Source organism: Carassius gibelio, chromosome A20 (genome assembly GCF_023724105.1).
Source record: "Carassius gibelio isolate Cgi1373 ecotype wild population from Czech Republic chromosome A20, carGib1.2-hapl.c, whole genome shotgun sequence".
NCBI lineage: Eukaryota > Metazoa > Chordata > Actinopteri > Cypriniformes > Cyprinidae > Carassius > Carassius gibelio.
Window position 1 is genome coordinate 8,168,692 of NC_068390.1, and position 26,265 is coordinate 8,194,956.

Below are 26,265 nucleotides of genomic sequence, written 5' to 3' on the forward strand. Positions count from 1 at the left end.
GTAGAATTAAATCTCTAAACGTTGATTGCAAGTCAGTTGACTTCAAAAGAACCATTGTCAGAAGTGGAATTTGAACCCACACCTCCATTTGGAGACCAGAAACCTCAGCAACTCAGAAGGGGGATGTGTCTTGAGTCTGGCGCCTTAGACCACTCGGCCATTCTGACATATTCCGCAAATAGTTGAGGTGAAATTCTATCAGTGAAGTTCTTCAGATGTCATAATAAAGGATGTAAAATATATTATTTGTTGTCTCATAATTAATTCCATTTCTATTTCTAGTCTAGTCATTCCAAAAGAGCATTTGTCAGAAGTGTGAGTAGATCCCGCACCTCCATTGGGGAATCAGAAAACTCAGCAACTGAGAGGGGTGAAAATTCTTGAGTTTGGCGCCTTGGAGCACTGTGCCTTTTTGACATATTCACCCAAATAACTGAAGTGCAATTCTCACAGTGAAGTTGGTCAGATGGAAAAAATAAAGGATCCAAATATATATATTTTTGATTGTCTCATAATTAGTTACAATTATATTTCTAGTCTGCTCACTACAAAAGAGTCTTTGTCAGAAGTCCGATTTGAACCCAAGGCTACATTTGGAGGCTGGAAAGGACAGTTTTATCACTAGAGCTGGTTAGAAGCGAAGCAAAGTGTCCAAACTGTAGAATTTACTCTCTAAACGTTGATTCCAAGTCAGTTGACTTCAAAAGATCCATTGTCAGAAGTGGGATTTGATCCCACGCCTCCATTTGGAGACCAGAAACCTCAGCAACTGAGAAGGGGGATGTGTCTTGAGTCTGGCGCCTTAGACCACTCGGCCATTCTGACATATTCTGCAAGTAGTTGAGGTGCAATTCTATCAGTGAAGTTGTTCAGATGGCATAATAAAGGATGTAAAATATATTATTTGTTGTCTCATAATTAATTCCATTTCTATTTCTAGTCTAGTCATTCCAAAAGAGCATTTGTCAGAAGTGTGAGTAGATCCCGCACCTCCATTGGGGTATCAGAAAACTCAGCAACTGAGAGGGGTGAAAATTCTTGAGTTTGGCGCCTAGGAGCACTGTGCCTTTTTGACATATTCACCCAAATAACTGAAGTGCAATTCCCACAGTGAAGTTGGTCAGATGGAAAAAATAAAGGATCCCAATATATATATTTTTGATTGTCTCATAATTAGTTACAATTGTATTTCTAGTCTGCTCACTAAAAAAGAGTCTTTGTCAGAAGTCAGATTTGAACACAAGGCTACATTTGGAGGCTGGAAAGGACAGTTTCATCACTAGAGTTGGTTAGAGGCTAAGTAAAGTGTCCAAACTGTGGAATTTACTCTCTAAACGTTGATTCCAAGTCAGCTGACTTCAAAAGATCCATTGTCAGAAGTGGGATTTGAACCCACGCCTCCATTTGGAGACCAGAAACCTCAGCAACTGAGAAGGGGGATGTGTCTTGAGTCTGGCGCCTTAGACCACTCGGCCATTCTGACATATTCTACAAGTAATTGAGATGCAATTCTATCAGTGAAGTTGTTCAGATGGCATAATAAAGGATGTAAAATATATTATTTGTTGTCTCATAATTAATTCCATTTCTATTTCTAGTCTAGTCATTCCAAAAGAGCATTTGTCAGAAGTGTGAGTAGATCCCGCACCTCCATTGGGGAATCAGAAAACTCAGCAAGTGAGAGGGGTGAAAATTCTTGAGTTTGGCGCCTTGGAGCACTGTGCCTTTTTGACATATTCACCCAAATAACTGAAGTGCAATTCTCACAGTGAAGTTGGTCAGATGGAAAAAATAAAGGATCCAAATATATATATTTTTGATTGTCTCATAATTAGTTACAATTGTATTTCTAGTCTGCTCACTACAAAAGAGTCTTTGTCAGAAGTCCGATTTGAATCCAAGGCTACATTTGGAGGCTGGAAAGGACAGTTTTATCACTAGAGCTGGTTAGAAGCAAAGGAAAGTGTCCAAACTGTAGAATTAAATCTCTAAACGTTGATTGCAAGTCAGTTGACTTCAAACGAACCATTGTCAGAAGTGGGATTTGAACCCACGCCTCCATTTGGAGACCAGAAACCTCAGCAACTGAGAAGGGGGATGTGTCTTGAGTCTGGCGCCTTAGACCACTCGGCCATTCTGACACATTCCGCAAATAGTTGAGGTGAAATTCTATCAGTGAAGTTCTTCAGATGTCATAATAAAGGATGTAAAATATATTATTTGTTTTCTCATAATTAATTCCATTTCTATTTCTAGTCTAGTCATTCCAAAAGAGCATTTGTCAGAAGTGTGAGTAGATCCCGCACCTCCATTGGGGAATCAGAAAACTCAGCAACTGAGAGGGGTGAAAATTCTTGAGTTTGGCGCCTTGGAGCACTGTGCCTTTTTGACATATTCACCCAAATAACTGAAGTGCAATTCTCACAGTGAAGTTGGTCAGATGGAAAAAATAAAGGATCCAAATATATATATTTTTGATTGTCTCATAATTAGTTACAATTGTATTTCTAGTCTGCTCACTACAAAAGAGTCTTTGTCAGAAGTCAGAATTGAACCCAAGGCTACATTTGGAGGCTGGAAAGGACAGTTTCATCACTAGAGTTGGTTAGAGGCTAAGTAAAGTGTCCAAACTGTAGAATTTACTCTCTAAACGTTGATTCCAAGTCAGCTGACTTCAAAAGATCCATTGTCAGAAGTGGGATTTGAACCCACGCCTCCATTTGGAGACCAGAAACCTCAGCAACTGAGAAGGGGGATGTGTCTTGAGTCTGGCGCCTTAGACCACTCGGCCATTCTGACATATTCTACAAGTAATTGAGATGCAATTCTATCAGTGAAGTTGTTCAGATGGCATAATAAAGGATGTAAAATATATTATTTGTTGTCTCATAATTAATTCCATTTCTATTTCTAGTCTAGTCATTCCAAAAGAGCATTTGTCAGAAGTGTGAGTAGATCCCGCACCTCCATTGGGGAATCAGAAAACTCAGCAACTGAGAGGGGTGAAAATTCATGAGTTTGGCGCCTTGGAGCACTGTGCCTTTTTGACATATTCACCCAAATAACTGAAGTGCAATTCTCACAGTGAAGTTGGTCAGATGGAAAAAATAAAGGATCCAAATATATATATTTTTGATTGTCTCATAATTAGTTACAATTGTATTTCTAGTCTGCTCACTAAAAAAGAGTCTTTGTCAGAAGTCAGATTTGAACCCAAGGCTACATTTGGAGGCTGGAAAGGACAGTTTCATCACTAGAGTTGGTTAGAGGCTAAGTAAAGTGTCCAAACTGTAGAATTTACTCTCTAAACGTTGATTCCAAGTCAGCTGACTTCAAAAGATCCATTGTCAGAAGTGGGATTTGAACCCACGACTCCATTTGGAGACCAGAAACCTCAGCAACTGAGAAGGGGGATGTGTCTTGAGTCTGGCGCCTTAGACCACTCGGCCATTCTGACATATTCTACAAGTAATTGAGATGCAATTCTATCAGTGAAGTTGTTCAGATGGCATAATAAAGGATGTAAAATATATTATTTGTTGTCTCATAATTAATTCCATTTCTATTTCTAGTCTAGTCATTCCAAAAGAGCATTTGTCAGAAGTGTGAGTAGATCCCGCACCTCCATTGGGGAATCAGAAAACTCAGCAAGTGAGAGGGGTGAAAATTCTTGAGTTTGGCGCCTTGGAGCACTGTGCCTTTTTGACATATTCACCCAAATAACTGAAGTGCAATTCTCACAGTGAAGTTGGTCAGATGGAAAAAATAAAGGATCCAAATATATATATTTTTGATTGTCTCATAATTAGTTACAATTGTATTTCTAGTCTGCTCACTACAAAAGAGTCTTTGTCAGAAGTCCGATTTGAATCCAAGGCTACATTTGGAGGCTGGAAAGGACAGTTTTATCACTAGAGTTGGTTAGAAGCGAAGGAAAGTGTCCAAACTGTAGAATTAAATCTCTAAACGTTGATTGCAAGTCAGTTGACTTCAAAAGAACCATTGTCAGAAGTGGAATTTGAACCCACACCTCCATTTGGAGACCAGAAACCTCAGCAACTGAGAAGGGGGATGTGTCTTGAGTCTGGCGCCTTAGACCACTCGGCCATTCTGACATATTCCGCAAATAGTTGAGGTGAAATTCTATCAGTGAAGTTCTTCAGATGTCATAATAAAGGATGTAAAATATATTATTTGTTGTCTCATAATTAATTCCATTTCTATTTCTAGTCTAGTCATTCCAAAAGAGCATTTGTCAGAAGTGTGAGTAGATCCCGCACCTCCATTGGGGAATCAGAAAACTCAGCAACTGAGAGGGGTGAAAATTCTTGAGTTTGGCGCCTTGGAGCACTGTGCCTTTTTGACATATTCACCCAAATAACTGAAGTGCAATTCTCACAGTGAAGTTGGTCAGATGGAAAAAATAAAGGATCCAAATATATATATTTTTGATTGTCTCATAATTAGTTACAATTGTATTTCTAGTCTGCTCACTACAAAAGAGTCTTTGTCAGAAGTCCGATTTGAATCCAAGGCTACATTTGGAGGCTGGAAAGGACAGTTTTATCACTAGAGCTGGTTAGAAGCGAAGCAAAGTGTCCAAACTGTAGAATTTACTCTCTAAACGTTGATTCCAAGTCAGTTGACTTCAAAAGATCCATTGTCAGAAGTGGGATTTGAACACACGCCTCCATTTGGAGACCAGAAACCTCAGCAACTGAGAAGGGGGATGTGTCTTGAGTCTGGCGCCTTAGACCACTCGGCCATTCTGACATATTCTGCAAGTAGTTGAGGTGCAATTCTATCAGTGAAGTTGTTCAGATGGCATAATAAAGGATGTAAAATATATTATTTGTTGTCTCATAATTAATTCCATTTCTATTTCTAGTCTAGTCATATTCCGCAAATAGTTGAGGTGAAATTCTATCAGTGAAGTTCTTCAGATGTCATAATAAAGGATGTAAAATATATTATTTGTTGTCTCATAATTAATTCCATTTCTATTTCTAGTCTAGTCATTCCAAAAGAACATTTGTCAGAAGTGTGAGTAGATCCCGCACCTACATTGGGGAATCAGAAAACTCAGCAACTGAGAAGGGTGAAAATTCTTGAGTTTGGCGCCTTGGAGCACTGTGCCTTTTTGACATATTCACCCAAATAACTGAAGTGCAATTCTCACAGTGAAGTTGGTCAGATGGAAAAAATAAAGGATCCAAATATATATATTTTTGATTGTCTCATAATTAGTTACAATTATATTTCTAGTCTGCTCACTACAAAAGAGTCTTTGTCAGAAGTCCGATTTGAACCCAAGGCTACATTTGGAGGCTGGAAAGGACAGTTTTATCACTAGAGCTGGTTAGAAGCGAAGCAAAGTGTCCAAACTGTAGAATTTACTCTCTAAACGTTGATTCCAAGTCAGTTGACTTCAAAAGATCCATTGTCAGAAGTGGGATTTGAACCCACGCCTCCATTTGGAGACCAGAAACCTCAGCAACTGAGAAGGGGGATGTGTCTTGAGTCTGGCGCCTTAGACCACTCGGCCATTCTGACATATTCTGCAAGTAGTTGAGGTGCAATTCTATCAGTGAAGTTGTTCAGATGGCATAATAAAGGATGTAAAATATATTATTTGTTGTCTCATAATTAATTCCATTTCTATTTCTAGTCTAGTCATTCCAAAAGAGCATTTGTCAGAAGTGTGAGTAGATCCCGCACCTCCATTGGGGTATCAGAAAACTCAGCAACTGAGAGGGGTGAAAATTCTTGAGTTTGGCGCCTTGGAGCACTGTGCCTTTTTGACATATTCACCCAAATAACTGAAGTGCAATTCCCACAGTGAAGTTGGTCAGATGGAAAAAATAAAGGATCCAAATATATATATTTTTGATTGTCTCATAATTAGTTACAATTGTATTTCTAGTCTGCTCACTAAAAAAGAGTCTTTGTCAGAAGTCAGATTTGAACCCAAGGCTACATTTGGAGGCTGGAAGGGACAGTTTCATCACTAGAGTTGGTTAGAGGCTAAGTAAAGTGTCCAAACTGTAGAATTTACTCTCTAAACGTTGATTCCAAGTCAGCTGACTTCAAAAGATCCATTGTCAGAAGTGGGATTTGAACCCACGCCTCCATTTGGAGACCAGAAACCTCAGCAACTGAGAAGGGGGATGTGTCTTGAGTCTGGCGCCTTAGACCACTCGGCCATTCTGACATATTCTGCAAGTAGTTGAGGTGCAATTCTATCAGTGAAGTTGTTCAGATGGCATAATAAAGGATGTAAAATATATTATTTGTTGTCTCATAATTAATTCCATTTCTATTTCTAGTCTAGTCATTCCAAAAGAGCATTTGTCAGAAGTGTGAGTAGATCCCGCACCTCCATTGGGGTATCAGAAAACTCAGCAACTGAGAGGGGTGAAAATTCTTGAGTTTGGCGCCTTGGAGCACTCTGCCTTTTTGACATATTCACCCAAATAACTGAAGTGCAATTCCCACAGTGAAGTTGGTCAGATGGAAAAAATAAAGGATCCAAATATATATATTTTTGATTGTCTCATAATTAGTTACAATTGTATTTCTAGTCTGCTCACTAAAAAAGAGTCTTTGTCAGAAGTCAGATTTGAACCCAAGGCTACATTTGGAGGCTGGAAAGGACAGTTTCATCACTAGAGTTGGTTAGAGGCTAAGTAAAGTGTCCAAACTGTAGAATTTACTCTCTAAACGTTGATTCCAAGTCAACTGACTTCAAAAGATCCATTGTCAGAAGTGGGATTTGAACCCACACCTCCATTTGGAGACCAGAAACCTCAGCAACTGAGAAGGGGGATGTGTCTTGAGTCTGGCGCCTTAGACCACTCGGCCATTCTGACATATTCTGCAAGTAGTTGAGGTGCAATTCTATCAGTGAAGTTGTTCAGATGGCATAATAAAGGATGTAAAATATATTATTTGTTGTCTCATAATTAATTCCATTTCTATTTCTAGTCTAGTCATTCCAAAAGAGCATTTGTCAGAAGTGTGAGTAGATCCCGCACCTCCATTGGGGTATCAGAAAACTCAGCAACTGAGAGGGGTGAAAATTCTTGAGTTTGGCGCCTTGGAGCACTGTGCCTTTTTGACATATTCACCCAAATAACTGAAGTGCAATTCCCACAGTGAAGTTGGTCAGATGGAAAAAATAAAGGATCCAAATATATATATTTTTGATTGTCTCATAATTAGTTACAATTATATTTCTAGTCTGCTCACTACAAAAGAGTCTTTGTCAGAAGTCCGATTTGAACCCAAGGCTACATTTGGAGGCTGGAAAGGACAGTTTTATCACTAGAGCTGGTTAGAAGCGAAGCAAAGTGTCCAAACTGTAGAATTTACTCTCTAAACGTTGATTCCAAGTCAGTTGACTTCAAAAGATCCATTGTCAGAAGTGGGATTTGAACCCACGCCTCCATTTGGAGACCAGAAACCTCAGCAACTGAGAAGGGGGATGTGTCTTGAGTCTGGCGCCTTAGACCACTCGGCCATTCTGACATATTCTGCAAGTAGTTGAGGTGCAATTCTATCAGTGAAGTTGTTCAGATGGCATAATAAAGGATGTAAAATATATTATTTGTTGTCTCATAATTAATTCCATTTCTATTTCTAGTCTAGTCATTCCAAAAGAGCATTTGTCAGAAGTGTGAGTAGATCCCGCACCTCCATTGGGGTATCAGAAAACTCAGCAACTGAGAGGGGTGAAAATTCTTGAGTTTGGCGCCTAGGAGCACTGTGCCTTTTTGACATATTCACCCAAATAACTGAAGTGCAATTCCCACAGTGAAGTTGGTCAGATGGAAAAAATAAAGGATCCCAATATATACATTTTTGATTGTCTCATAATTAGCTACAATTGTATTTCTAGTCTGCTCACTAAAAAAGAGTCTTTGTCAGAAGTCAGATTTGAACCCAAGGCTACATTTGGAGGCTGGAAAGGACAGTTTTATCACTAGAGCTGGGGGCTGTTCCATAAAAGCAGCTTAGAAAAGCGGGGATTAAAGTCCAAAACCTGACTTGAATGAGCCGAGCTAAACATCCGCGCTTAAATTGGTTCCATAACAGTAAGTTGAGGATCATGTGATTTTACTAATTTGAGTCAGGTTTAAATAGTCTAGATAATTGCGCGTGCACGCCATTGTTTAAAAGTCCTGAAAAGTCGAGCATGGGTCAATCGATTTACTGTGGGCTACCATGGCAACAAAAGGAAAAGATAGAGCAGCGATGTTCACGGCAACGGAACAGCGTTTGCTATTGGAAACATATGAAGAATTTAAAGATGTCATCACCAAAAAAGGCAATACAGCGGCAATAAATAAAGCAAGAGAGAAAGGTTGGCAGGAAATTGCTGATCGTCTCAATGCGTAAGTAGCGGTGTAAGCTATTTAAAATAATTTATCAACATTGAATGTGTGTCACAATACATTGCAAAGTTTGTGTGTGAATAACAGTAATGTTAATTGCTTTCATGCAGCAGCAACTTAAGTGAAGGAAAAAGAACCTGGCAGCAGGTGAAAATAAAATATAAAAATATAGTTCAGAATGGTAAGTAAATCTAATGGGATGTATATATGTAATCAATGCCAGCTTGAAGTTACAACTATTCAGGGTTTTTTTTTTTTATGTATTTTTTTTTTTAATTGCAGCGACCAAAAAGAAGACTGAGGTTGCTGGCACTGGGGGAGGGCCACCACCAGCCAGCTTCACTCCTGCAGAGGAGCTGGCTTTGGAAATTAATAAAGGGAGGCCCGTCCTTGAGGGAATAGAGGGGGGGACATCATCTAAAATTATATCACGTAGTATAAGTAGTGAGTATATAAAAGGTGTGTGTGTTTTATTCGCATTATTCCTTCCTGACTAACTGATTTCCTCCTTCCTTAGGCATTGTAAACCTAAGTACATCATAGCAGTAATGTCACGTAGAAGTACTTGTGCTACTGTAATGGTGCATTTTGGTAAAAAAAATATATATTTTTTTCTATCAAGATTCTGTATGCTGTATGGATCCACCAGACATCATGTTGCCTGTGAGTATGAGACCTTTTAAATAAGACATGTAAGCTAATGATTTTAACTGAGTTTAATCCGTGGTCACAGGGAGAAGTGATGGGAGTTGAGGAGGATGAGGAGACTGTGTCTGTATGTTCAAGGAGGCCTGAGGTAGACACAGGTTCCATGTGATACTTTATTGAATATAAAAAGTGTACTTGTGTGATAAAATGATCATAATGTGTTTTCAGGATGCTGACACTGTTCTAGAGCCCTCTCAGTCTGGGACAACATGTGACAAAGTGAGTATTAAGAAATGAAAACAATGTGACAAGAGTATTCAATGAAATAACTTAAATCTATGTTGCTACAGAACCCAGAAAACATAAAAGGAGTGTATAAACGCTACCTCCTTAAACAAATGGAAGTGATTGATATCGACATCCAGTATAAAAAACTGAAGATGAGGAAGTTGGAGCTGGAAATTCAACAGCTACAGAAAAATGCAAGTAGAACTACCATTTTTAAAAAAGGAAAAGAAAAAAAAAAGCCCTTTTTGATCACTTTCCACAACATTTATTTGTGTTTTCACCCCTAACAGGCTGATTCAATCTGAATAAAGACAAATCACATTATATACTTTGACTTCTGTGTGTTTGTTCAACTAAGGAGAAAGTTGAGGGGCCAGTGGAACATTTTAAAGGCTACACATGGTTTAGATCATATTAAGCAAAATAATTATTTGCATATGTGTCTCGTATAAGTCTGCCGGTTTCATTTTCTTCCAATACTGCCTCATTGCCCCAGTCTTCCTCTTCAGCAATCCTTGGTTGCCTCTCTCTCCTCAGACAAGCAATGTCATGGAGCACTACACAAGCAACTACAATGTCACATGCCCTAGGTGGAGTCACTCTGAGGTGCTTCAGGCACTGAAACCTTGACTTTATCAGCCCAAATGCCATCTCTATACGACCTCTTGTGCGTGCATGGGCAATGTTGTAGCGGTGCTGTGCCTCTGTCTGGGGCTCCTGATAGGGAGTCAAGAGGTAAGGCAGGCATGGGTATCCCTTGTCTCCCAGCAAAACTCCTGAGAATTCTCCTGCATAGACAGAATGAATATATAGATATATAATGTTTTTTTTTTTTCTTTTTATAAGACTTTTTGCGATTTAAGTGATTACTAGCATACCTCTTGCTAGTTGCTGGTAGAGAGATGAGGCTCTAAAGATTCTGGAGTCATGCACAGAGCCTGGCCATTTGGCCTCTACATTTGTGATGATGCAATCTGCATCACTAATCATCTAAAATAAATTTAAACCTGTAGGTCACTACATTTGAATTGCAATGAACTAAACACTGGTGCCCAGCTTAGTACAGAACACTCAGTGCTAGAGCATAACCTTCAATATCATCTCAGTGGGACCGTACCTGTACATTGATGCTGTGTACTGATTTCCTATTCACAAAGTCCGCTTCATGTGGACCAGACGGACACTTAATACGCACATGGGTGCAGTCCAATGCACCGATAACATTTGGGAAACCTAGGAAAATTTTTTTTTTTTAATTTTCCCATGTAAAATCAACAGTCAAGAAATATTTCCATGTTTTATAGTTATTTGAACTTACCAGCTATTCCATAAAAGGCATGTTTAATGGTACGAATAGCTTTGTGGCCAGGGAATGTGATGAACACATTGAGTAGTCTTTTTAAAGAAAGGTACACAGTTCGTACAGAGCGGCAAACTGATGCTTTGCTGATATTCTCTGCATCTCCAACTGTGTACAAAAATGTTCCACTGGCAAAAAAGCGAAGTGCAATGCACACCATCTGTGGGACTGTGAGCGCTCTGTTGCGGCGTGTATTATTTGCAATGTATGGGCTTAGTAATCTACAAATATATGCAATCCCATCTCTTGAGAACCTATATCGCTCATACAGGTAGCTGTCATTAAAAGCCAATGGGTCTGACCTGTCTCTGAAAGTTCTCTCTCTTTGAAATGCCCTCCGCAAGACTATAGCTCCCTCATCCACCACCTCTTCTATGAAAGGACATGCCATGATTAAGTTTGGAGACGAGTTCAGCTCCCTATTTATATACTTTTAATTAATTACCAAACTCATTAACCAAACTCACCAATTAAACACAAGTTTTGAACATTTCTTAGTGTATTTATACCTTATAATTTCTTACATTTATTAGTAAAGTACATTTCCTTATTTATTTATTTATATTTAAAAAAAAATATATTAATAGTGGTTAAGTAAAATAAAATGACATCGAAATACCAGCAGGTGAGTATAAATAGTATGCTCGTTAAGTCTGAACTCAGACTTAGCCTGACAGTTAGCCTGCCCGGACCAGGTTAATTTGCCAGCATAAGTTGCCGGGGGAACTGAGTTTGAACTTTTTTAAGTTTGATTTATGAAACCGAATCTACCAAAAATAAGCCTGACTAACCGAAATAAGCCTGGCTTATACTCTAATCTTGGTTTATGGAACAGCCCCCTGGTTAGAAGCGAAGCAAAGTGTCCAAACTGTAGAATTAAATCTCTAAACATTGATTGCAAGTCAGTTGACTTCAAAAGAACCACTGTCAGAAGTGGGATTTGAACCCACGCCTCCATTTGGAGACCAGAAACCTCAGCAACTGAGAAGGGGGATGTGTCTTGAGTCTGGCGCCTTAGACCACTCGGCGATTCTGACACATTCAGCAAGTAGTTGAGGTGCAATTCTATCAGTGAAGTTGTTCAGATGGCATAATAAAGGATGTAAAATATATTATTTGTTGTCTCATAATTAATTCCATTTCTATTTCTAGTCTAGTCATTCCAAAAGAGCATTTGTCAGAAGTGTGAGTAGATCCCGCACCTCCATTGGGGAATCAGAAAACTCAGCAAGTGAGAGGGGTGAAAATTCTTGAGTTTGGCGCCTTGGAGCACTGTGCCTTTTTGACATATTCACCCAAATAACTGAAGTGCAATTCTCACAGTGAAGTTGGTCAGATGGAAAAAATAAAGGATCCAAATATATATATTTTTGATTGTCTCATAATTAGTTACAATTGTATTTCTAGTCTGCTCACTACAAAAGAGTCTTTGTCAGAAGTCCGATTTGAATCCAAGGCTACATTTGGAGGCTGGAAAGGACAGTTTTATCACTAGAGCTGGTTAGAAGCAAAGGAAAGTGTCCAAACTGTAGAATTAAATCTCTAAACGTTGATTGCAAGTCAGTTGACTTCAAAAGAACCATTGTCAGAAGTGGGATTTGAACCCACGCCTCCATTTGGAGACCAGAAACCTCAGCAACTGAGAAGGGGGATGTGTCTTGAGTCTGGCGCCTTAGACCACTCGGCCATTCTGACATATTCCGCAAATAGTTGAGGTGAAATTCTATCAGTGAAGTTCTTCAGATGTCATAATAAAGGATGTAAAATATATTATTTGTTTTCTCATAATTAATTCCATTTCTATTTCTAGTCTAGTCATATTCCGCAAATAGTTGAGGTGAAATTCTATCAGTGAAGTTCTTCAGATGTCATAATAAAGGATGTAAAATATATTATTTGTTGTCTCATAATTAATTCCATTTCTATTTCTAGTCTAGTCATTCCAAAAGAGCATTTGTCAGAAGTGTGAGTAGATCCCGCACCTCCATTGGGGAATCAGAAAACTCAGCAACTGAGAAGGGTGAAAATTCTTGAGTTTGGCGCCTTGGAGCACTGTGCCTTTTTGACATATTCACCCAAATAACTGAAGTGCAATTCTCACAGTGAAGTTGGTCAGATGGAAAAAATAAAGGATCCAAATATATATATTTTTGATTGTCTCATAATTAGTTACAATTATATTTCTAGTCTGCTCACTACAAAAGAGTCTTTGTCAGAAGTCCGATTTGAACCCAAGGCTACATTTGGAGGCTGGAAAGGACAGTTTTATCACTAGAGCTGGTTAGAAGCGAAGCAAAGTGTCCAAACTGTAGAATTTACTCTCTAAACGTTGATTCCAAGTCAGTTGACTTCAAAAGATCCATTGTCAGAAGTGGGATTTGAACCCACGCCTCCATTTGGAGACCAGAAACCTCAGCAACTGAGAAGGGGGATGTGTCTTGAGTCTGGCGCCTTAGACCACTCGGCCATTCTGACATATTCTGCAAGTAGTTGAGGTGCAATTCTATCAGTGAAGTTGTTCAGATGGCATAATAAAGGATGTAAAATATATTATTTGTTGTCTCATAATTAATTCCATTTCTATTTCTAGTCTAGTCATTCCAAAAGAGCATTTGTCAGAAGTGTGAGTAGATCCCGCACCTCCATTGGGGTATCAGAAAACTCAGCAACTGAGAGGGGTGAAAATTCTTGAGTTTGGCGCCTTGGAGCACTGTGCCTTTTTGACATATTCACCCAAATAACTGAAGTGCAATTCCCACAGTGAAGTTGGTCAGATGGAAAAAATAAAGGATCCAAATATATATATTTTTGATTGTCTCATAATTAGTTACAATTGTATTTCTAGTCTGCTCACTAAAAAAGAGTCTTTGTCAGAAGTCAGATTTGAACCCAAGGCTACATTTGGAGGCTGGAAAGGACAGTTTCATCACTAGAGTTGGTTAGAGGCTAAGTAAAGTGTCCAAACTGTAGAATTTACTCTCTAAACGTTGATTCCAAGTCAGCTGACTTCAAAAGATCCATTGTCAGAAGTGGGATTTGAACCCACGCCTCCATTTGGAGACCAGAAACCTCAGCAACTGAGAAGGGGGATGTGTCTTGAGTCTGGCGCCTTAGACCACTCGGCCATTCTGACATATTCTGCAAGTAGTTGAGGTGCAATTCTATCAGTGAAGTTGTTCAGATGGCATAATAAAGGATGTAAAATATATTATTTGTTGTCTCATAATTAATTCCATTTCTATTTCTAGTCTAGTCATTCCAAAAGAGCATTTGTCAGAAGTGTGAGTAGATCCCGCACCTCCATTGGGGTATCAGAAAACTCAGCAACTGAGAGGGGTGAAAATTCTTGAGTTTGGCGCCTTGGAGCACTGCGCCTTTTTGACATATTCACCCAAATAACTGAAGTGCAATTCCCACAGTGAAGTTGGTCAGATGGAAAAAATAAAGGATCCAAATATATATATTTTTGATTGTCTCATAATTAGTTACAATTGTATTTCTAGTCTGCTCACTAAAAAAGAGTCTTTGTCAGAAGTCAGATTTGAACCCAAGGCTACATTTGGAGGCTGGAAAGGACAGTTTCATCACTAGAGTTGGTTAGAGGCTAAGTAAAGTGTCCAAACTGTAGAATTTACTCTCTAAACGTTGATTCCAAGTCAGCTGACTTCAAAAGATCCATTGTCAGAAGTGGGATTTGAACCCACGCCTCCATTTGGAGACCAGAAACCTCAGCAACTGAGAAGGGGAATGTGTCTTGAGTCTGGCGCCTTAGACCACTCGGCCATTCTGACATATTCTACAAGTAATTGAGATGCAATTCTATCAGTGAAGTTGTTCAGATGGCATAATAAAGGATGTAAAATATATTATTTGTTGTCTCATAATTAATTCCATTTCTATTTCTAGTCTAGTCATTCCAAAAGAGCATTTGTCAGAAGTGTGAGTAGATCCCGCACCTCCATTGGGGAATCAGAAAACTCAGCAACTGAGAGGGGTGAAAATTCTTGAGTTTGGCGCCTTGGAGCACTGTGCCTTTTTGACATATTCACCCAAATAACTGAAGTGCAATTCCCACAGTGAAGTTGGTCAGATGGAAAAAATAAAGGATCCAAATATATATATTTTTGATTGTCTCATAATTAGTTACAATTATATTTCTAGTCTGCTCACTACAAAAGAGTCTTTGTCAGAAGTCAGATTTGAACCCAAGGCTACATTTGGAGGCTGGAAAGGACAGTTTTATCACTAGAGCTGGTTAGAAGCGAAGCAAAGTGTCCAAACTGTAGAATTAAATCTCTAAACATTGATTGCAAGTCAGTTGACTTCAAAAGAACCACTGTCAGAAGTGGGATTTGAACCCACGCCTCCATTTGGAGACCAGAAACCTCAGCAACTGAGAAGGGGGATGTGTCTTGAGTCTGGCGCCTTAGACCACTCGGCGATTCTGACACATTCAGCAAGTAGTTGAGGTGCAATTCTATCAGTGAAGTTGTTCAGATGGCATAATAAAGGATGTAAAATATATTATTTGTTGTCTCATAATTAATTCCATTTCTATTTCTAGTCTAGTCATTCCAAAAGAGCATTTGTCAGAAGTGTGAGTAGATCCCGCACCTCCATTGGGGAATCAGAAAACTCAGCAAGTGAGAGGGGTGAAAATTCTTGAGTTTGGCGCCTTGGAGCACTGTGCCTTTTTGACATATTCACCCAAATAACTGAAGTGCAATTCTCACAGTGAAGTTGGTCAGATGGAAAAAATAAAGGATCCAAATATATATATTTTTGATTGTCTCATAATTAGTTACAATTGTATTTCTAGTCTGCTCACTACAAAAGAGTCTTTGTCAGAAGTCCGATTTGAATCCAAGGCTACATTTGGAGGCTGGAAAGGACAGTTTTATCACTAGAGCTGGTTAGAAGCAAAGGAAAGTGTCCAAACTGTAGAATTAAATCTCTAAACGTTGATTGCAAGTCAGTTGACTTCAAAAGAACCATTGTCAGAAGTGGGATTTGAACCCACGCCTCCATTTGGAGACCAGAAACCTCAGCAACTGAGAAGGGGGATGTGTCTTGAGTCTGGCGCCTTAGACCACTCGGCCATTCTGACATATTCCGCAAATAGTTGAGGTGAAATTCTATCAGTGAAGTTCTTCAGATGTCATAATAAAGGATGTAAAATATATTATTTGTTTTCTCATAATTAATTCCATTTCTATTTCTAGTCTAGTCATATTCCGCAAATAGTTGAGGTGAAATTCTATCAGTGAAGTTCTTCAGATGTCATAATAAAGGATGTAAAATATATTATTTGTTGTCTCATAATTAATTCCATTTCTATTTCTAGTCTAGTCATTCCAAAAGAGCATTTGTCAGAAGTGTGAGTAGATCCCGCACCTCCATTGGGGAATCAGAAAACTCAGCAACTGAGAAGGGTGAAAATTCTTGAGTTTGGCGCCTTGGAGCACTGTGCCTTTTTGACATATTCACCCAAATAACTGAAGTGCAATTCTCACAGTGAAGTTGGTCAGATGGAAAAAATAAAGGATCCAAATATATATATTTTTGATTGTCTCATAATTAGTTACAATTATATTTCTAGTCTGCTCACTACAAAAGAGTCTTTGTCAGAAGTCCGATTTGAACCCAAGGCTACATTTGGAGGCTGGAAAGGACAGTTTTATCACTAGAGCTGGTTAGAAGCGAAGCAAAGTGTCCAAACTGTAGAATTTACTCTCTAAACGTTGATTCCAAGTCAGTTGACTTCAAAAGATCCATTGTCAGAAGTGGGATTTGAACCCACGCCTCCATTTGGAGACCAGAAACCTCAGCAACTGAGAAGGGGGATGTGTCTTGAGTCTGGCGCCTTAGACCACTCGGCCATTCTGACATATTCTGCAAGTAGTTGAGGTGCAATTCTATCAGTGAAGTTGTTCAGATGGCATAATAAAGGATGTAAAATATATTATTTGTTGTCTCATAATTAATTCCATTTCTATTTCTAGTCTAGTCATTCCAAAAGAGCATTTGTCAGAAGTGTGAGTAGATCCCGCACCTCCATTGGGGTATCAGAAAACTCAGCAACTGAGAGGGGTGAAAATTCTTGAGTTTGGCGCCTTGGAGCACTGTGCCTTTTTGACATATTCACCCAAATAACTGAAGTGCAATTCCCACAGTGAAGTTGGTCAGATGGAAAAAATAAAGGATCCAAATATATATATTTTTGATTGTCTCATAATTAGTTACAATTGTATTTCTAGTCTGCTCACTAAAAAAGAGTCTTTGTCAGAAGTCAGATTTGAACCCAAGGCTACATTTGGAGGCTGGAAAGGACAGTTTCATCACTAGAGTTGGTTAGAGGCTAAGTAAAGTGTCCAAACTGTAGAATTTACTCTCTAAACGTTGATTCCAAGTCAGCTGACTTCAAAAGATCCATTGTCAGAAGTGGGATTTGAACCTTCGCCTCCATTTGGAGACCAGAAACCTCAGCAACTGAGAAGGGGGATGTGTCTTGAGTCTGGCGCCTTAGACCACTCGGCCATTCTGACATATTCTACAAGTAATTGAGATGCAATTCTATCAGTGAAGTTGTTCAGATGGCATAATAAAGGATGTAAAATATATTATTTGTTGTCTCATAATTAATTCCATTTCTATTTCTAGTCTAGTCATTCCAAAAGAGCATTTGTCAGAAGTGTGAGTAGATCCCGCACCTCCATTGGGGAATCAGAAAACTCAGCAACTGAGAGGGGTGAAAATTCTTGAGTTTGGCGCCTTGGAGCACTGTGCCTTTTTGACATATTCACCCAAATAACTGAAGTGCAATTCCCACAGTGAAGTTGGTCAGATGGAAAAAATAAAGGATCCAAATATATATATTTTTGATTGTCTCATAATTAGTTACAATTATATTTCTAGTCTGCTCACTACAAAAGAGTCTTTGTCAGAAGTCAGATTTGAACCCAAGGCTACATTTGGAGGCTGGAAAGGACAGTTTTATCACTAGAGCTGGTTAGAAGCGAAGCAAAGTGTCCAAACTGTAGAATTAAATCTCTAAACATTGATTGCAAGTCAGTTGACTTCAAAAGAACCACTGTCAGAAGTGGGATTTGAACCCACGCCTCCATTTGGAGACCAGAAACCTCAGCAACTGAGAAGGGGGATGTGTCTTGAGTCTGGCGCCTTAGACCACTCGGCGATTCTGACACATTCAGCAAGTAGTTGAGGTGCAATTCTATCAGTGAAGTTGTTCAGATGGCATAATAAAGGATGTAAAATATATTATTTGTTGTCTCATAATTAATTCCATTTCTATTTCTAGTCTAGTCATTCCAAAAGAGCATTTGTCAGAAGTGTGAGTAGATCCCGCACCTCCATTGGGGAATCAGAAAACTCAGCAAGTGAGAGGGGTGAAAATTCTTGAGTTTGGCGCCTTGGAGCACTGTGCCTTTTTGACATATTCACCCAAATAACTGAAGTGCAATTCTCACAGTGAAGTTGGTCAGATGGAAAAAATAAAGGATCCAAATATATATATTTTTGATTGTCTCATAATTAGTTACAATTGTATTTCTAGTCTGCTCACTACAAAAGAGTCTTTGTCAGAAGTCCGATTTGAATCCAAGGCTCCATTTGGAGGCTGGAAAGGACAGTTTTATCACTAGAGCTGGTTAGAAGCAAAGGAAAGTGTCCAAACTGTAGAATTAAATCTCTAAACGTTGATTGCAAGTCAGTTGACTTCAAAAGAACCATTGTCAGAAGTGGGATTTGAACCCACGCCTCCATTTGGAGACCAGAAACCTCAGCAACTGAGAAGGGGGATGTGTCTTGAGTCTGGCGCCTTAGACCACTCGGCCATTCTGACATATTCCGCAAATAGTTGAGGTGAAATTCTATCAGTGAAGTTCTTCAGATGTCATAATAAAGGATGTAAAATATATTATTTGTTTTCTCATAATTAATTCCATTTCTATTTCTAGTCTAGTCATATTCCGCAAATAGTTGAGGTGAAATTCTATCAGTGAAGTTCTTCAGATGTCATAATAAAGGATGTAAAATATATTATTTGTTGTCTCATAATTAATTCCATTTCTATTTCTAGTCTAGTCATTCCAAAAGAGCATTTGTCAGAAGTGTGAGTAGATCCCGCACCTCCATTGGGGAATCAGAAAACTCAGCAACTGAGAAGGGTGAAAATTCTTGAGTTTGGCGCCTTGGAGCACTGTGCCTTTTTGACATATTCACCCAAATAACTGAAGTGCAATTCTCACAGTGAAGTTGGTCAGATGGAAAAAATAAAGGATCCAAATATATATATTTTTGATTGTCTCATAATTAGTTACAATTATATTTCTAGTCTGCTCACTACAAAAGAGTCTTTGTCAGAAGTCCGATTTGAACCCAAGGCTACATTTGGAGGCTGGAAAGGACAGTTTTATCACTAGAGCTGGTTAGAAGCGAAGCAAAGTGTCCAAACTGTAGAATTTACTCTCTAAACGTTGATTCCAAGTCAGTTGACTTCAAAAGATCCATTGTCAGAAGTGGGATTTGAACCCACGCCTCCATTTGGAGACCAGAAACCTCAGCAACTGAGAAGGGGGATGTGTCTTGAGTCTGGCGCCTTAGACCACTCGGCCATTCTGACATATTCTGCAAGTAGTTGAGGTGCAATTCTATCAGTGAAGTTGTTCAGATGGCATAATAAAGGATGTAAAATATATTATTTGTTGTCTCATAATTAATTCCATTTCTATTTCTAGTCTAGTCATTCCAAAAGAGCATTTGTCAGAAGTGTGAGTAGATCCCGCACCTCCATTGGGGTATCAGAAAACTCAGCAACTGAGAGGGGTGAAAATTCTTGAGTTTGGCGCCTTGGAGCACTGTGCCTTTTTGACATATTCACCCAAATAACTGAAGTGCAATTCCCACAGTGAAGTTGGTCAGATGGAAAAAATAAAGGATCCAAATATATATATTTTTGATTGTCTCATAATTAGTTACAATTGTATTTCTAGTCTGCTCACTAAAAAAGAGTCTTTGTCAGAAGTCAGATTTGAACCCAAGGCTACATTTGGAGGCTGGAAAGGACAGTTTCATCACTAGAGTTGGTTAGAGGCTAAGTAAAGTGTCCAAACTGTAGAATTTACTCTCTAAACGTTGATTCCAAGTCAGCTGACTTCAAAAGATCCATTGTCAGAAGTGGGATTTGAACCCACGCCTCCATTTGGAGACCAGAAACCTCAGCAACTGAGAAGGGGGATGTGTCTTGAGTCTGGCGCCTTAGACCACTCGGCCATTCTGACATATTCTGCAAGTAGTTGAGGTGCAATTCTATCAGTGAAGTTGTTCAGATGGCATAATAAAGGATGTAAAATATATTATTTGTTGTCTCATAATTAATTCCATTTCTATTTCTAGTCTAGTCATTCCAAAAGAGCATTTGTCAGAAGTGTGAGTAGATCCCGCACCTCCATTGGGGTATCAGAAAACTCAGCAACTGAGAGGGGTGAAAATTCTTGAGTTTGGCGCCTTGGAGCACTGCGCCTTTTTGACATATTCACCCAAATAACTGAAGTGCAATTCCCACAGTGAAGTTGGTCAGATGGAAAAAATAAAGGATCCAAATATATATATTTTTGATTGTCTCATAATTAGTTACAATTGTATTTCTAGTCTGCTCACTAAAAAAGAGTCTTTGTCAGAAGTCAGATTTGAACCCAAGGCTACATTTGGAGGCTGGAAAGGACAGTTTCATCACTAGAGTTGGTTAGAGGCTAAGTAAAGTGTCCAAACTGTAGAATTTACTCTCTAAACGTTGATTCCAAGTCAGCTGACTTCAAAAGATCCATTGTCAGAAGTGGGATTTGAACCCACGCCTCCATTTGGAGACCAGAAACCTCAGCAACTGAGAAGGGGGATGTGTCTTGAGTCTGGCGCCTTAGACCACTCGGCCATTCTGACATATTCTACAAGTAATTGAGATGCAATTCTATCAGTGAAGTTGTTCAGATGGCATAATAAAGGATGTAAAATATATTATTTGTTGTCTCATAATTAATTCCATTTCTATTTCTAGTCTAGTCATTCCAAAAGAGCATTTGTCAGAAGTGTGAGTAGATCCCGCACCTCCATTGGGGAATCAGAAAACTCAGCAACTGAGAGGGGTGAAAATTCTTGAGTTTGGCGCCTTGGAGCACTGTGCCTTTTTGACATATTCACCCAAATAACTGAAGTGCAATTCCCACAGTGAAGTTGGTCAGATGGAAAAAATAAAGGATCCAAATATATATATTTTTGATTGTCTCATAATTAGTTACAATTATATTTCTAGTCTGCTCACTACAAAAGAGTCTTTGTCAGAAGTCAGATTTGAACCCAAGGCTACATTTGGAGGCTGGAAAGGACAGTTTTATCACTAGAGCTGGTTAGAAGCGAAGCAAAGTGTCCAAACTGTAGAATTAAATCTCTAAACATTGATTGCAAGTCAGTTGACTTCAAAAGAACCACTGTCAGAAGTGGGATTTGAACCCACGCCTCCATTTGGAGACCAGAAACCTCAGCAACTGAGAAGGGGGATGTGTCTTGAGTCTGGCGCCTTAGACCACTCGGCGATTCTGACACATTCAGCAAGTAGTTGAGGTGCAATTCTATCAGTGAAGTTGTTCAGATGGCATAATAAAGGATGTAAAATATATTATTTGTTGTCTCATAATTAATTCCATTTCTATTTCTAGTCTAGTCATTCCAAAAGAGCATTTGTCAGAAGTGTGAGTAGATCCCGCACCTCCATTGGGGAATCAGAAAACTCAGCAAGTGAGAGGGGTGAAAATTCTTGAGTTTGGCGCCTTGGAGCACTGTGCCTTTTTGACATATTCACCCAAATAACTGAAGTGCAATTCTCACAGTGAAGTTGGTCAGATGGAAAAAATAAAGGATCCAAATATATATATTTTTGATTGTCTCATAATTAGTTACAATTGTATTTCTAGTCTGCTCACTACAAAAGAGTCTTTGTCAGAAGTCCGATTTGAATCCAAGGCTACATTTGGAGGCTGGAAAGGACAGTTTTATCACTAGAGCTGGTTAGAAGCAAAGGAAAGTGTCCAAACTGTAGAATTAAATCTCTAAACGTTGATTGCAAGTCAGTTGACTTCAAAAGAACCATTGTCAGAAGTGGGATTTGAACCCACGCCTCCATTTGGAGACCAGAAACCTCAGCAACTGAGAAGGGGGATGTGTCTTGAGTCTGGCGCCTTAGACCACTCGGCCATTCTGACATATTCCGCAAATAGTTGAGGTGAAATTCTATCAGTGAAGTTCTTCAGATGTCATAATAAAGGATGTAAAATATATTATTTGTTTTCTCATAATTAATTCCATTTCTATTTCTAGTCTAGTCATATTCCGCAAATAGTTGAGGTGAAATTCTATCAGTGAAGTTCTTCAGATGTCATAATAAAGGATGTAAAATATATTATTTGTTGTCTCATAATTAATTCCATTTCTATTTCTAGTCTAGTCATTCCAAAAGAGCATTTGTCAGAAGTGTGAGTAGATCCCGCACCTCCATTGGGGAATCAGAAAACTCAGCAACTGAGAAGGGTGAAAATTCTTGAGTTTGGCGCCTTGGAGCACTGTGCCTTTTTGACATATTCACCCAAATAACTGAAGTGCAATTCTCACAGTGAAGTTGGTCAGATGGAAAAAATAAAGGATCCAAATATATATATTTTTGATTGTCTCATAATTAGTTACAATTATATTTCTAGTCTGCTCACTACAAAAGAGTCTTTGTCAGAAGTCCGATTTGAACCCAAGGCTACATTTGGAGGCTGGAAAGGACAGTTTTATCACTAGAGCTGGTTAGAAGCGAAGCAAAGTGTCCAAACTGTAGAATTTACTCTCTAAACGTTGATTCCAAGTCAGTTGACTTCAAAAGATCCATTGTCAGAAGTGGGATTTGAACCCACGCCTCCATTTGGAGACCAGAAACCTCAGCAACTGAGAAGGGGGATGTGTCTTGAGTCTGGCGCCTTAGACCACTCGGCCATTCTGACATATTCTGCAAGTAGTTGAGGTGCAATTCTATCAGTGAAGTTGTTCAGATGGCATAATAAAGGATGTAAAATATATTATTTGTTGTCTCATAATTAATTCCATTTCTATTTCTAGTCTAGTCATTCCAAAAGAGCATTTGTCAGAAGTGTGAGTAGATCCCGCACCTCCATTGGGGTATCAGAAAACTCAGCAACTGAGAGGGGTGAAAATTCTTGAGTTTGGCGCCTTGGAGCACTGTGCCTTTTTGACATATTCACCCAAATAACTGAAGTGCAATTCCCACAGTGAAGTTGGTCAGATGGAAAAAATAAAGGATCCAAATATATATATTTTTGATTGTCTCATAATTAGTTACAATTGTATTTCTAGTCTGCTCACTAAAAAAGAGTCTTTGTCAGAAGTCAGATTTGAACCCAAGGCTACATTTGGAGGCTGGAAAGGACAGTTTCATCACTAGAGTTGGTTAGAGGCTAAGTAAAGTGTCCAAACTGTAGAATTTACTCTCTAAACGTTGATTCCAAGTCAGCTGACTTCAAAAGATCCATTGTCAGAAGTGGGATTTGAACCCACGCCTCCATTTGGAGACCAGAAACCTCAGCAACTGAGAAGGGGGATGTGTCTTGAGTCTGGCGCCTTAGACCACTCGGCCATTCTGACATATTCTGCAAGTAGTTGAGGTGCAATTCTATCAGTGAAGTTGTTCAGATGGCATAATAAAGGATGTAAAATATATTATTTGTTGTCTCATAATTAATTCCATTTCTATTTCTAGTCTAGTCATTCCAAAAGAGCATTTGTCAGAAGTGTGAGTAGATCCCGCACCTCCATTGGGGTATCAGAAAACTCAGCAACTGAGAGGGGTGAAAATTCTTGAGTTTGGCGCCTTGGAGCACTGCGCCTTTTTGACATATTCACCCAAATAACTGAAGTGCAATTCCCACAGTGAAGTTGGTCAGATGGAAAAAATAAAGGATCCAAATATATATATTTTTGATTGTCTCATAATTAGTTACAATTGTATTTCTAGTCTGCTCACTAAAAAAGAGTCTTTGTCAGAAGTCAGATTTGAACCCAAGGCTACATTTGGAGGCTGGAAAGGACAGTTTCATCACTAGAGTTGGTTAGAGGCTAAGTAAAGTGTCCAAACTGTAGAATTTACTCTCTAAACGTTGATTCCAAGTCAGCTGACTTCAAAAGATCCATTGTCAGAAGTGGGATTTGAACCCACGCCTCCATTTGGAGACCAGAAACCTCAGCAACTGAGAAGGGGGATGTGTCTTGAGTCTGGCGCCTTAGACCACTCGGCCATTCTGACATATTCTACAAGTAATTGAGATGCAATTCTATCAGTGAAGTTGTTCAGATGGCATAATAAAGGATGTAAAATATATTATTTGTTGTCTCATAATTAATTCCATTTCTATTTCTAGTCTAGTCATTCCAAAAGAGCATTTGTCAGAAGTGTGAGTAGATCCCGCACCTCCATTGGGGAATCAGAAAACTCAGCAACTGAGAGGGGTGAAAATTCTTGAGTTTGGCGCCTTGGAGCACTGTGCCTTTTTGACATATTCACCCAAATAACTGAAGTGCAATTCCCACAGTGAAGTTGGTCAGATGGAAAAAATAAAGGATCCAAATATATATATTTTTGATTGTCTCATAATTAGTTACAATTATATTTCTAGTCTGCTCACTACAAAAGAGTCTTTGTCAGAAGTCAGATTTGAACCCAAGGCTACATTTGGAGGCTGGAAAGGACAGTTTTATCACTAGAGCTGGTTAGAAGCGAAGCAAAGTGTCCAAACTGTAGAATTAAATCTCTAAACATTGATTGCAAGTCAGTTGACTTCAAAAGAACCACTGTCAGAAGTGGGATTTGAACCCACGCCTCCATTTGGAGACCAGAAACCTCAGCAACTGAGAAGGGGGATGTGTCTTGAGTCTGGCGCCTTAGACCACTCGGCGATTCTGACACATTCAGCAAGTAGTTGAGGTGCAATTCTATCAGTGAAGTTGTTCAGATGGCATAATAAAGGATGTAAAATATATTATTTGTTGTCTCATAATTAATTCCATTTCTATTTCTAGTCTAGTCATTCCAAAAGAGCATTTGTCAGAAGTGTGAGTAGATCCCGCACCTCCATTGGGGAATCAGAAAACTCAGCAAGTGAGAGGGGTGAAAATTCTTGAGTTTGGCGCCTTGGAGCACTGTGCCTTTTTGACATATTCACCCAAATAACTGAAGTGCAATTCTCACAGTGAAGTTGGTCAGATGGAAAAAATAAAGGATCCAAATATATATATTTTTGATTGTCTCATAATTAGTTACAATTGTATTTCTAGTCTGCTCACTACAAAAGAGTCTTTGTCAGAAGTCCGATTTGAATCCAAGGCTACATTTGGAGGCTGGAAAGGACAGTTTTATCACTAGAGCTGGTTAGAAGCAAAGGAAAGTGTCCAAACTGTAGAATTAAATCTCTAAACGTTGATTGCAAGTCAGTTGACTTCAAAAGAACCATTGTCAGAAGTGGGATTTGAACCCACGCCTCCATTTGGAGACCAGAAACCTCAGCAACTGAGAAGGGGGATGTGTCTTGAGTCTGGCGCCTTAGACCACTCGGCCATTCTGACATATTCCGCAAATAGTTGAGGTGAAATTCTATCAGTGAAGTTCTTCAGATGTCATAATAAAGGATGTAAAATATATTATTTGTTTTCTCATAATTAATTCCATTTCTATTTCTAGTCTAGTCATATTCCGCAAATAGTTGAGGTGAAATTCTATCAGTGAAGTTCTTCAGATGTCATAATAAAGGATGTAAAATATATTATTTGTTGTCTCATAATTAATTCCATTTCTATTTCTAGTCTAGTCATTCCAAAAGAGCATTTGTCAGAAGTGTGAGTAGATCCCGCACCTCCATTGGGGAATCAGAAAACTCAGCAACTGAGAAGGGTGAAAATTCTTGAGTTTGGCGCCTTGGAGCACTGTGCCTTTTTGACATATTCACCCAAATAACTGAAGTGCAATTCTCACAGTGAAGTTGGTCAGATGGAAAAAATAAAGGATCCAAATATATATATTTTTGATTGTCTCATAATTAGTTACAATTATATTTCTAGTCTGCTCACTACAAAAGAGTCTTTGTCAGAAGTCCGATTTGAACCCAAGGCTACATTTGGAGGCTGGAAAGGACAGTTTTATCACTAGAGCTGGTTAGAAGCGAAGCAAAGTGTCCAAACTGTAGAATTTACTCTCTAAACGTTGATTCCAAGTCAGTTGACTTCAAAAGATCCATTGTCAGAAGTGGGATTTGAACCCACGCCTCCATTTGGAGACCAGAAACCTCAGCAACTGAGAAGGGGGATGTGTCTTGAGTCTGGCGCCTTAGACCACTCGGCCATTCTGACATATTCTGCAAGTAGTTGAGGTGCAATTCTATCAGTGAAGTTGTTCAGATGGCATAATAAAGGATGTAAAATATATTATTTGTTGTCTCATAATTAATTCCATTTCTATTT

The 26,265-nt window shown here is 38.9% G+C and overlaps 2 protein-coding genes and 34 non-coding genes across 37 annotated transcripts; 1 reads left to right on the plus strand and 35 right to left on the minus strand.

The window, feature by feature from the left end:
* Window positions 1-55: 55 nt before the first annotated feature.
* Window positions 56-167, minus strand: trnal-caa (transfer RNA leucine (anticodon CAA)). The gene is made up of 2 exons: window positions 130-167; window positions 56-101 (listed from the first exon to the last, which is right to left on the minus strand). It is a non-coding gene; the product is annotated as a tRNA-Leu (tRNA).
* A 546-nt stretch (window positions 168-713) lies between these two features.
* Window positions 714-825, minus strand: trnal-caa (transfer RNA leucine (anticodon CAA)). The gene is made up of 2 exons: window positions 788-825; window positions 714-759 (listed from the first exon to the last, which is right to left on the minus strand). It is a non-coding gene; the product is annotated as a tRNA-Leu (tRNA).
* A 546-nt stretch (window positions 826-1,371) lies between these two features.
* trnal-caa (transfer RNA leucine (anticodon CAA)) lies at window positions 1,372-1,483 on the minus strand. The gene is made up of 2 exons: window positions 1,446-1,483; window positions 1,372-1,417 (listed from the first exon to the last, which is right to left on the minus strand). It is a non-coding gene; the product is annotated as a tRNA-Leu (tRNA).
* Window positions 1,484-2,029: 546 nt separating this feature from the next.
* Window positions 2,030-2,141, minus strand: trnal-caa (transfer RNA leucine (anticodon CAA)). The gene is made up of 2 exons: window positions 2,104-2,141; window positions 2,030-2,075 (listed from the first exon to the last, which is right to left on the minus strand). It is a non-coding gene; the product is annotated as a tRNA-Leu (tRNA).
* A 546-nt stretch (window positions 2,142-2,687) lies between these two features.
* Window positions 2,688-2,799, minus strand: trnal-caa (transfer RNA leucine (anticodon CAA)). The gene is made up of 2 exons: window positions 2,762-2,799; window positions 2,688-2,733 (listed from the first exon to the last, which is right to left on the minus strand). It is a non-coding gene; the product is annotated as a tRNA-Leu (tRNA).
* A 546-nt stretch (window positions 2,800-3,345) lies between these two features.
* trnal-caa (transfer RNA leucine (anticodon CAA)) lies at window positions 3,346-3,457 on the minus strand. The gene is made up of 2 exons: window positions 3,420-3,457; window positions 3,346-3,391 (listed from the first exon to the last, which is right to left on the minus strand). It is a non-coding gene; the product is annotated as a tRNA-Leu (tRNA).
* Window positions 3,458-4,003: 546 nt separating this feature from the next.
* Window positions 4,004-4,115, minus strand: trnal-caa (transfer RNA leucine (anticodon CAA)). The gene is made up of 2 exons: window positions 4,078-4,115; window positions 4,004-4,049 (listed from the first exon to the last, which is right to left on the minus strand). It is a non-coding gene; the product is annotated as a tRNA-Leu (tRNA).
* A 546-nt stretch (window positions 4,116-4,661) lies between these two features.
* trnal-caa (transfer RNA leucine (anticodon CAA)) lies at window positions 4,662-4,773 on the minus strand. Its single transcript has 2 exons — window positions 4,736-4,773; window positions 4,662-4,707 (listed from the first exon to the last, which is right to left on the minus strand). It is a non-coding gene; the product is annotated as a tRNA-Leu (tRNA).
* A 668-nt stretch (window positions 4,774-5,441) lies between these two features.
* On the minus strand, window positions 5,442-5,553 carry trnal-caa (transfer RNA leucine (anticodon CAA)). The gene is made up of 2 exons: window positions 5,516-5,553; window positions 5,442-5,487 (listed from the first exon to the last, which is right to left on the minus strand). It is a non-coding gene; the product is annotated as a tRNA-Leu (tRNA).
* Window positions 5,554-6,099: 546 nt separating this feature from the next.
* trnal-caa (transfer RNA leucine (anticodon CAA)) lies at window positions 6,100-6,211 on the minus strand. The gene is made up of 2 exons: window positions 6,174-6,211; window positions 6,100-6,145 (listed from the first exon to the last, which is right to left on the minus strand). It is a non-coding gene; the product is annotated as a tRNA-Leu (tRNA).
* Window positions 6,212-6,757: 546 nt separating this feature from the next.
* On the minus strand, window positions 6,758-6,869 carry trnal-caa (transfer RNA leucine (anticodon CAA)). The gene is made up of 2 exons: window positions 6,832-6,869; window positions 6,758-6,803 (listed from the first exon to the last, which is right to left on the minus strand). It is a non-coding gene; the product is annotated as a tRNA-Leu (tRNA).
* A 546-nt stretch (window positions 6,870-7,415) lies between these two features.
* Window positions 7,416-7,527, minus strand: trnal-caa (transfer RNA leucine (anticodon CAA)). The gene is made up of 2 exons: window positions 7,490-7,527; window positions 7,416-7,461 (listed from the first exon to the last, which is right to left on the minus strand). It is a non-coding gene; the product is annotated as a tRNA-Leu (tRNA).
* A 458-nt stretch (window positions 7,528-7,985) lies between these two features.
* On the plus strand, window positions 7,986-9,657 carry LOC127938423 (uncharacterized). Of its 2 annotated transcripts, none has more exons than XM_052535019.1 (7): window positions 7,986-8,393; window positions 8,504-8,574; window positions 8,676-8,852; window positions 9,016-9,056; window positions 9,127-9,189; window positions 9,270-9,320; window positions 9,392-9,657. In XM_052535019.1, the coding sequence occupies exons 1-7, from the start codon at window positions 8,224-8,226 to the stop codon at window positions 9,614-9,616; spliced, it is 798 nt and encodes a 265-aa protein (XP_052390979.1). In that variant the 5' UTR covers window positions 7,986-8,223; the 3' UTR covers window positions 9,617-9,657. The 2 variants fall into 2 exon arrangements, with proteins under 2 accessions (XP_052390979.1, XP_052390980.1); XM_052535020.1 differs by having other exon boundaries at window positions 8,507-8,574.
* An 86-nt stretch (window positions 9,658-9,743) lies between these two features.
* LOC127938189 (putative nuclease HARBI1) lies at window positions 9,744-11,080 on the minus strand. The gene is made up of 5 exons (XM_052534627.1): window positions 10,992-11,080; window positions 10,648-10,724; window positions 10,447-10,562; window positions 10,208-10,319; window positions 9,744-10,117 (listed from the first exon to the last, which is right to left on the minus strand). The coding sequence occupies exons 1-5, from the start codon at window positions 11,078-11,080 to the stop codon at window positions 9,744-9,746; spliced, it is 768 nt and encodes a 255-aa protein (XP_052390587.1).
* A 534-nt stretch (window positions 11,081-11,614) lies between these two features.
* trnal-caa (transfer RNA leucine (anticodon CAA)) lies at window positions 11,615-11,726 on the minus strand. The gene is made up of 2 exons: window positions 11,689-11,726; window positions 11,615-11,660 (listed from the first exon to the last, which is right to left on the minus strand). It is a non-coding gene; the product is annotated as a tRNA-Leu (tRNA).
* Window positions 11,727-12,272: 546 nt separating this feature from the next.
* On the minus strand, window positions 12,273-12,384 carry trnal-caa (transfer RNA leucine (anticodon CAA)). The gene is made up of 2 exons: window positions 12,347-12,384; window positions 12,273-12,318 (listed from the first exon to the last, which is right to left on the minus strand). It is a non-coding gene; the product is annotated as a tRNA-Leu (tRNA).
* A 668-nt stretch (window positions 12,385-13,052) lies between these two features.
* Window positions 13,053-13,164, minus strand: trnal-caa (transfer RNA leucine (anticodon CAA)). The gene is made up of 2 exons: window positions 13,127-13,164; window positions 13,053-13,098 (listed from the first exon to the last, which is right to left on the minus strand). It is a non-coding gene; the product is annotated as a tRNA-Leu (tRNA).
* A 546-nt stretch (window positions 13,165-13,710) lies between these two features.
* On the minus strand, window positions 13,711-13,822 carry trnal-caa (transfer RNA leucine (anticodon CAA)). The gene is made up of 2 exons: window positions 13,785-13,822; window positions 13,711-13,756 (listed from the first exon to the last, which is right to left on the minus strand). It is a non-coding gene; the product is annotated as a tRNA-Leu (tRNA).
* Window positions 13,823-14,368: 546 nt separating this feature from the next.
* trnal-caa (transfer RNA leucine (anticodon CAA)) lies at window positions 14,369-14,480 on the minus strand. The gene is made up of 2 exons: window positions 14,443-14,480; window positions 14,369-14,414 (listed from the first exon to the last, which is right to left on the minus strand). It is a non-coding gene; the product is annotated as a tRNA-Leu (tRNA).
* Window positions 14,481-15,026: 546 nt separating this feature from the next.
* Window positions 15,027-15,138, minus strand: trnal-caa (transfer RNA leucine (anticodon CAA)). Its single transcript has 2 exons — window positions 15,101-15,138; window positions 15,027-15,072 (listed from the first exon to the last, which is right to left on the minus strand). It is a non-coding gene; the product is annotated as a tRNA-Leu (tRNA).
* Window positions 15,139-15,684: 546 nt separating this feature from the next.
* Window positions 15,685-15,796, minus strand: trnal-caa (transfer RNA leucine (anticodon CAA)). Its single transcript has 2 exons — window positions 15,759-15,796; window positions 15,685-15,730 (listed from the first exon to the last, which is right to left on the minus strand). It is a non-coding gene; the product is annotated as a tRNA-Leu (tRNA).
* A 668-nt stretch (window positions 15,797-16,464) lies between these two features.
* Window positions 16,465-16,576, minus strand: trnal-caa (transfer RNA leucine (anticodon CAA)). The gene is made up of 2 exons: window positions 16,539-16,576; window positions 16,465-16,510 (listed from the first exon to the last, which is right to left on the minus strand). It is a non-coding gene; the product is annotated as a tRNA-Leu (tRNA).
* Window positions 16,577-17,122: 546 nt separating this feature from the next.
* trnal-caa (transfer RNA leucine (anticodon CAA)) lies at window positions 17,123-17,234 on the minus strand. The gene is made up of 2 exons: window positions 17,197-17,234; window positions 17,123-17,168 (listed from the first exon to the last, which is right to left on the minus strand). It is a non-coding gene; the product is annotated as a tRNA-Leu (tRNA).
* A 546-nt stretch (window positions 17,235-17,780) lies between these two features.
* On the minus strand, window positions 17,781-17,892 carry trnal-caa (transfer RNA leucine (anticodon CAA)). The gene is made up of 2 exons: window positions 17,855-17,892; window positions 17,781-17,826 (listed from the first exon to the last, which is right to left on the minus strand). It is a non-coding gene; the product is annotated as a tRNA-Leu (tRNA).
* A 546-nt stretch (window positions 17,893-18,438) lies between these two features.
* On the minus strand, window positions 18,439-18,550 carry trnal-caa (transfer RNA leucine (anticodon CAA)). Its single transcript has 2 exons — window positions 18,513-18,550; window positions 18,439-18,484 (listed from the first exon to the last, which is right to left on the minus strand). It is a non-coding gene; the product is annotated as a tRNA-Leu (tRNA).
* Window positions 18,551-19,218: 668 nt separating this feature from the next.
* Window positions 19,219-19,330, minus strand: trnal-caa (transfer RNA leucine (anticodon CAA)). The gene is made up of 2 exons: window positions 19,293-19,330; window positions 19,219-19,264 (listed from the first exon to the last, which is right to left on the minus strand). It is a non-coding gene; the product is annotated as a tRNA-Leu (tRNA).
* A 546-nt stretch (window positions 19,331-19,876) lies between these two features.
* trnal-caa (transfer RNA leucine (anticodon CAA)) lies at window positions 19,877-19,988 on the minus strand. The gene is made up of 2 exons: window positions 19,951-19,988; window positions 19,877-19,922 (listed from the first exon to the last, which is right to left on the minus strand). It is a non-coding gene; the product is annotated as a tRNA-Leu (tRNA).
* Window positions 19,989-20,534: 546 nt separating this feature from the next.
* On the minus strand, window positions 20,535-20,646 carry trnal-caa (transfer RNA leucine (anticodon CAA)). Its single transcript has 2 exons — window positions 20,609-20,646; window positions 20,535-20,580 (listed from the first exon to the last, which is right to left on the minus strand). It is a non-coding gene; the product is annotated as a tRNA-Leu (tRNA).
* A 546-nt stretch (window positions 20,647-21,192) lies between these two features.
* On the minus strand, window positions 21,193-21,304 carry trnal-caa (transfer RNA leucine (anticodon CAA)). Its single transcript has 2 exons — window positions 21,267-21,304; window positions 21,193-21,238 (listed from the first exon to the last, which is right to left on the minus strand). It is a non-coding gene; the product is annotated as a tRNA-Leu (tRNA).
* Window positions 21,305-21,850: 546 nt separating this feature from the next.
* On the minus strand, window positions 21,851-21,962 carry trnal-caa (transfer RNA leucine (anticodon CAA)). The gene is made up of 2 exons: window positions 21,925-21,962; window positions 21,851-21,896 (listed from the first exon to the last, which is right to left on the minus strand). It is a non-coding gene; the product is annotated as a tRNA-Leu (tRNA).
* Window positions 21,963-22,630: 668 nt separating this feature from the next.
* On the minus strand, window positions 22,631-22,742 carry trnal-caa (transfer RNA leucine (anticodon CAA)). The gene is made up of 2 exons: window positions 22,705-22,742; window positions 22,631-22,676 (listed from the first exon to the last, which is right to left on the minus strand). It is a non-coding gene; the product is annotated as a tRNA-Leu (tRNA).
* Window positions 22,743-23,288: 546 nt separating this feature from the next.
* Window positions 23,289-23,400, minus strand: trnal-caa (transfer RNA leucine (anticodon CAA)). Its single transcript has 2 exons — window positions 23,363-23,400; window positions 23,289-23,334 (listed from the first exon to the last, which is right to left on the minus strand). It is a non-coding gene; the product is annotated as a tRNA-Leu (tRNA).
* Window positions 23,401-23,946: 546 nt separating this feature from the next.
* Window positions 23,947-24,058, minus strand: trnal-caa (transfer RNA leucine (anticodon CAA)). The gene is made up of 2 exons: window positions 24,021-24,058; window positions 23,947-23,992 (listed from the first exon to the last, which is right to left on the minus strand). It is a non-coding gene; the product is annotated as a tRNA-Leu (tRNA).
* A 546-nt stretch (window positions 24,059-24,604) lies between these two features.
* Window positions 24,605-24,716, minus strand: trnal-caa (transfer RNA leucine (anticodon CAA)). The gene is made up of 2 exons: window positions 24,679-24,716; window positions 24,605-24,650 (listed from the first exon to the last, which is right to left on the minus strand). It is a non-coding gene; the product is annotated as a tRNA-Leu (tRNA).
* A 546-nt stretch (window positions 24,717-25,262) lies between these two features.
* trnal-caa (transfer RNA leucine (anticodon CAA)) lies at window positions 25,263-25,374 on the minus strand. The gene is made up of 2 exons: window positions 25,337-25,374; window positions 25,263-25,308 (listed from the first exon to the last, which is right to left on the minus strand). It is a non-coding gene; the product is annotated as a tRNA-Leu (tRNA).
* A 668-nt stretch (window positions 25,375-26,042) lies between these two features.
* trnal-caa (transfer RNA leucine (anticodon CAA)) lies at window positions 26,043-26,154 on the minus strand. The gene is made up of 2 exons: window positions 26,117-26,154; window positions 26,043-26,088 (listed from the first exon to the last, which is right to left on the minus strand). It is a non-coding gene; the product is annotated as a tRNA-Leu (tRNA).
* Window positions 26,155-26,265: the final 111 nt, after the last annotated feature.

What these genes read in the sequence shown, in the direction of transcription:
- LOC127938423 (XM_052535019.1), top strand. Translation starts at nt 8,224, where the DNA reads ATGGCAACAAAAGGAAAAGATAGAGCAGCGATGTTCACGGCAACGGAA. An exon ending in TAAAAATATAGTTCAGAATG is followed by an intron (nt 8,575 to 8,675) that starts GTAAGTAAATCT and finishes TTTTAATTGCAG; the next exon opens with CGACCAAAAAGAAGACTGAG. An exon ending in AAGTAGTGAGTATATAAAAG is followed by an intron (nt 8,853 to 9,015) that starts GTGTGTGTGTTT and finishes TTTTCTATCAAG; the next exon opens with ATTCTGTATGCTGTATGGAT.
- LOC127938189 (XM_052534627.1), bottom strand. Translation starts at nt 11,080, where the DNA reads ATGGCATGTCCTTTCATAGAAGAGGTGGTGGATGAGGGAGCTATAGTC. An exon ending in TACACAGCATCAATGTACAG is followed by an intron (nt 10,320 to 10,446) that starts GTACGGTCCCAC and finishes AATTTATTTTAG; the next exon opens with ATGATTAGTGATGCAGATTG. An exon ending in CTACCAGCAACTAGCAAGAG is followed by an intron (nt 10,118 to 10,207) that starts GTATGCTAGTAA and finishes CTGTCTATGCAG; the next exon opens with GAGAATTCTCAGGAGTTTTG.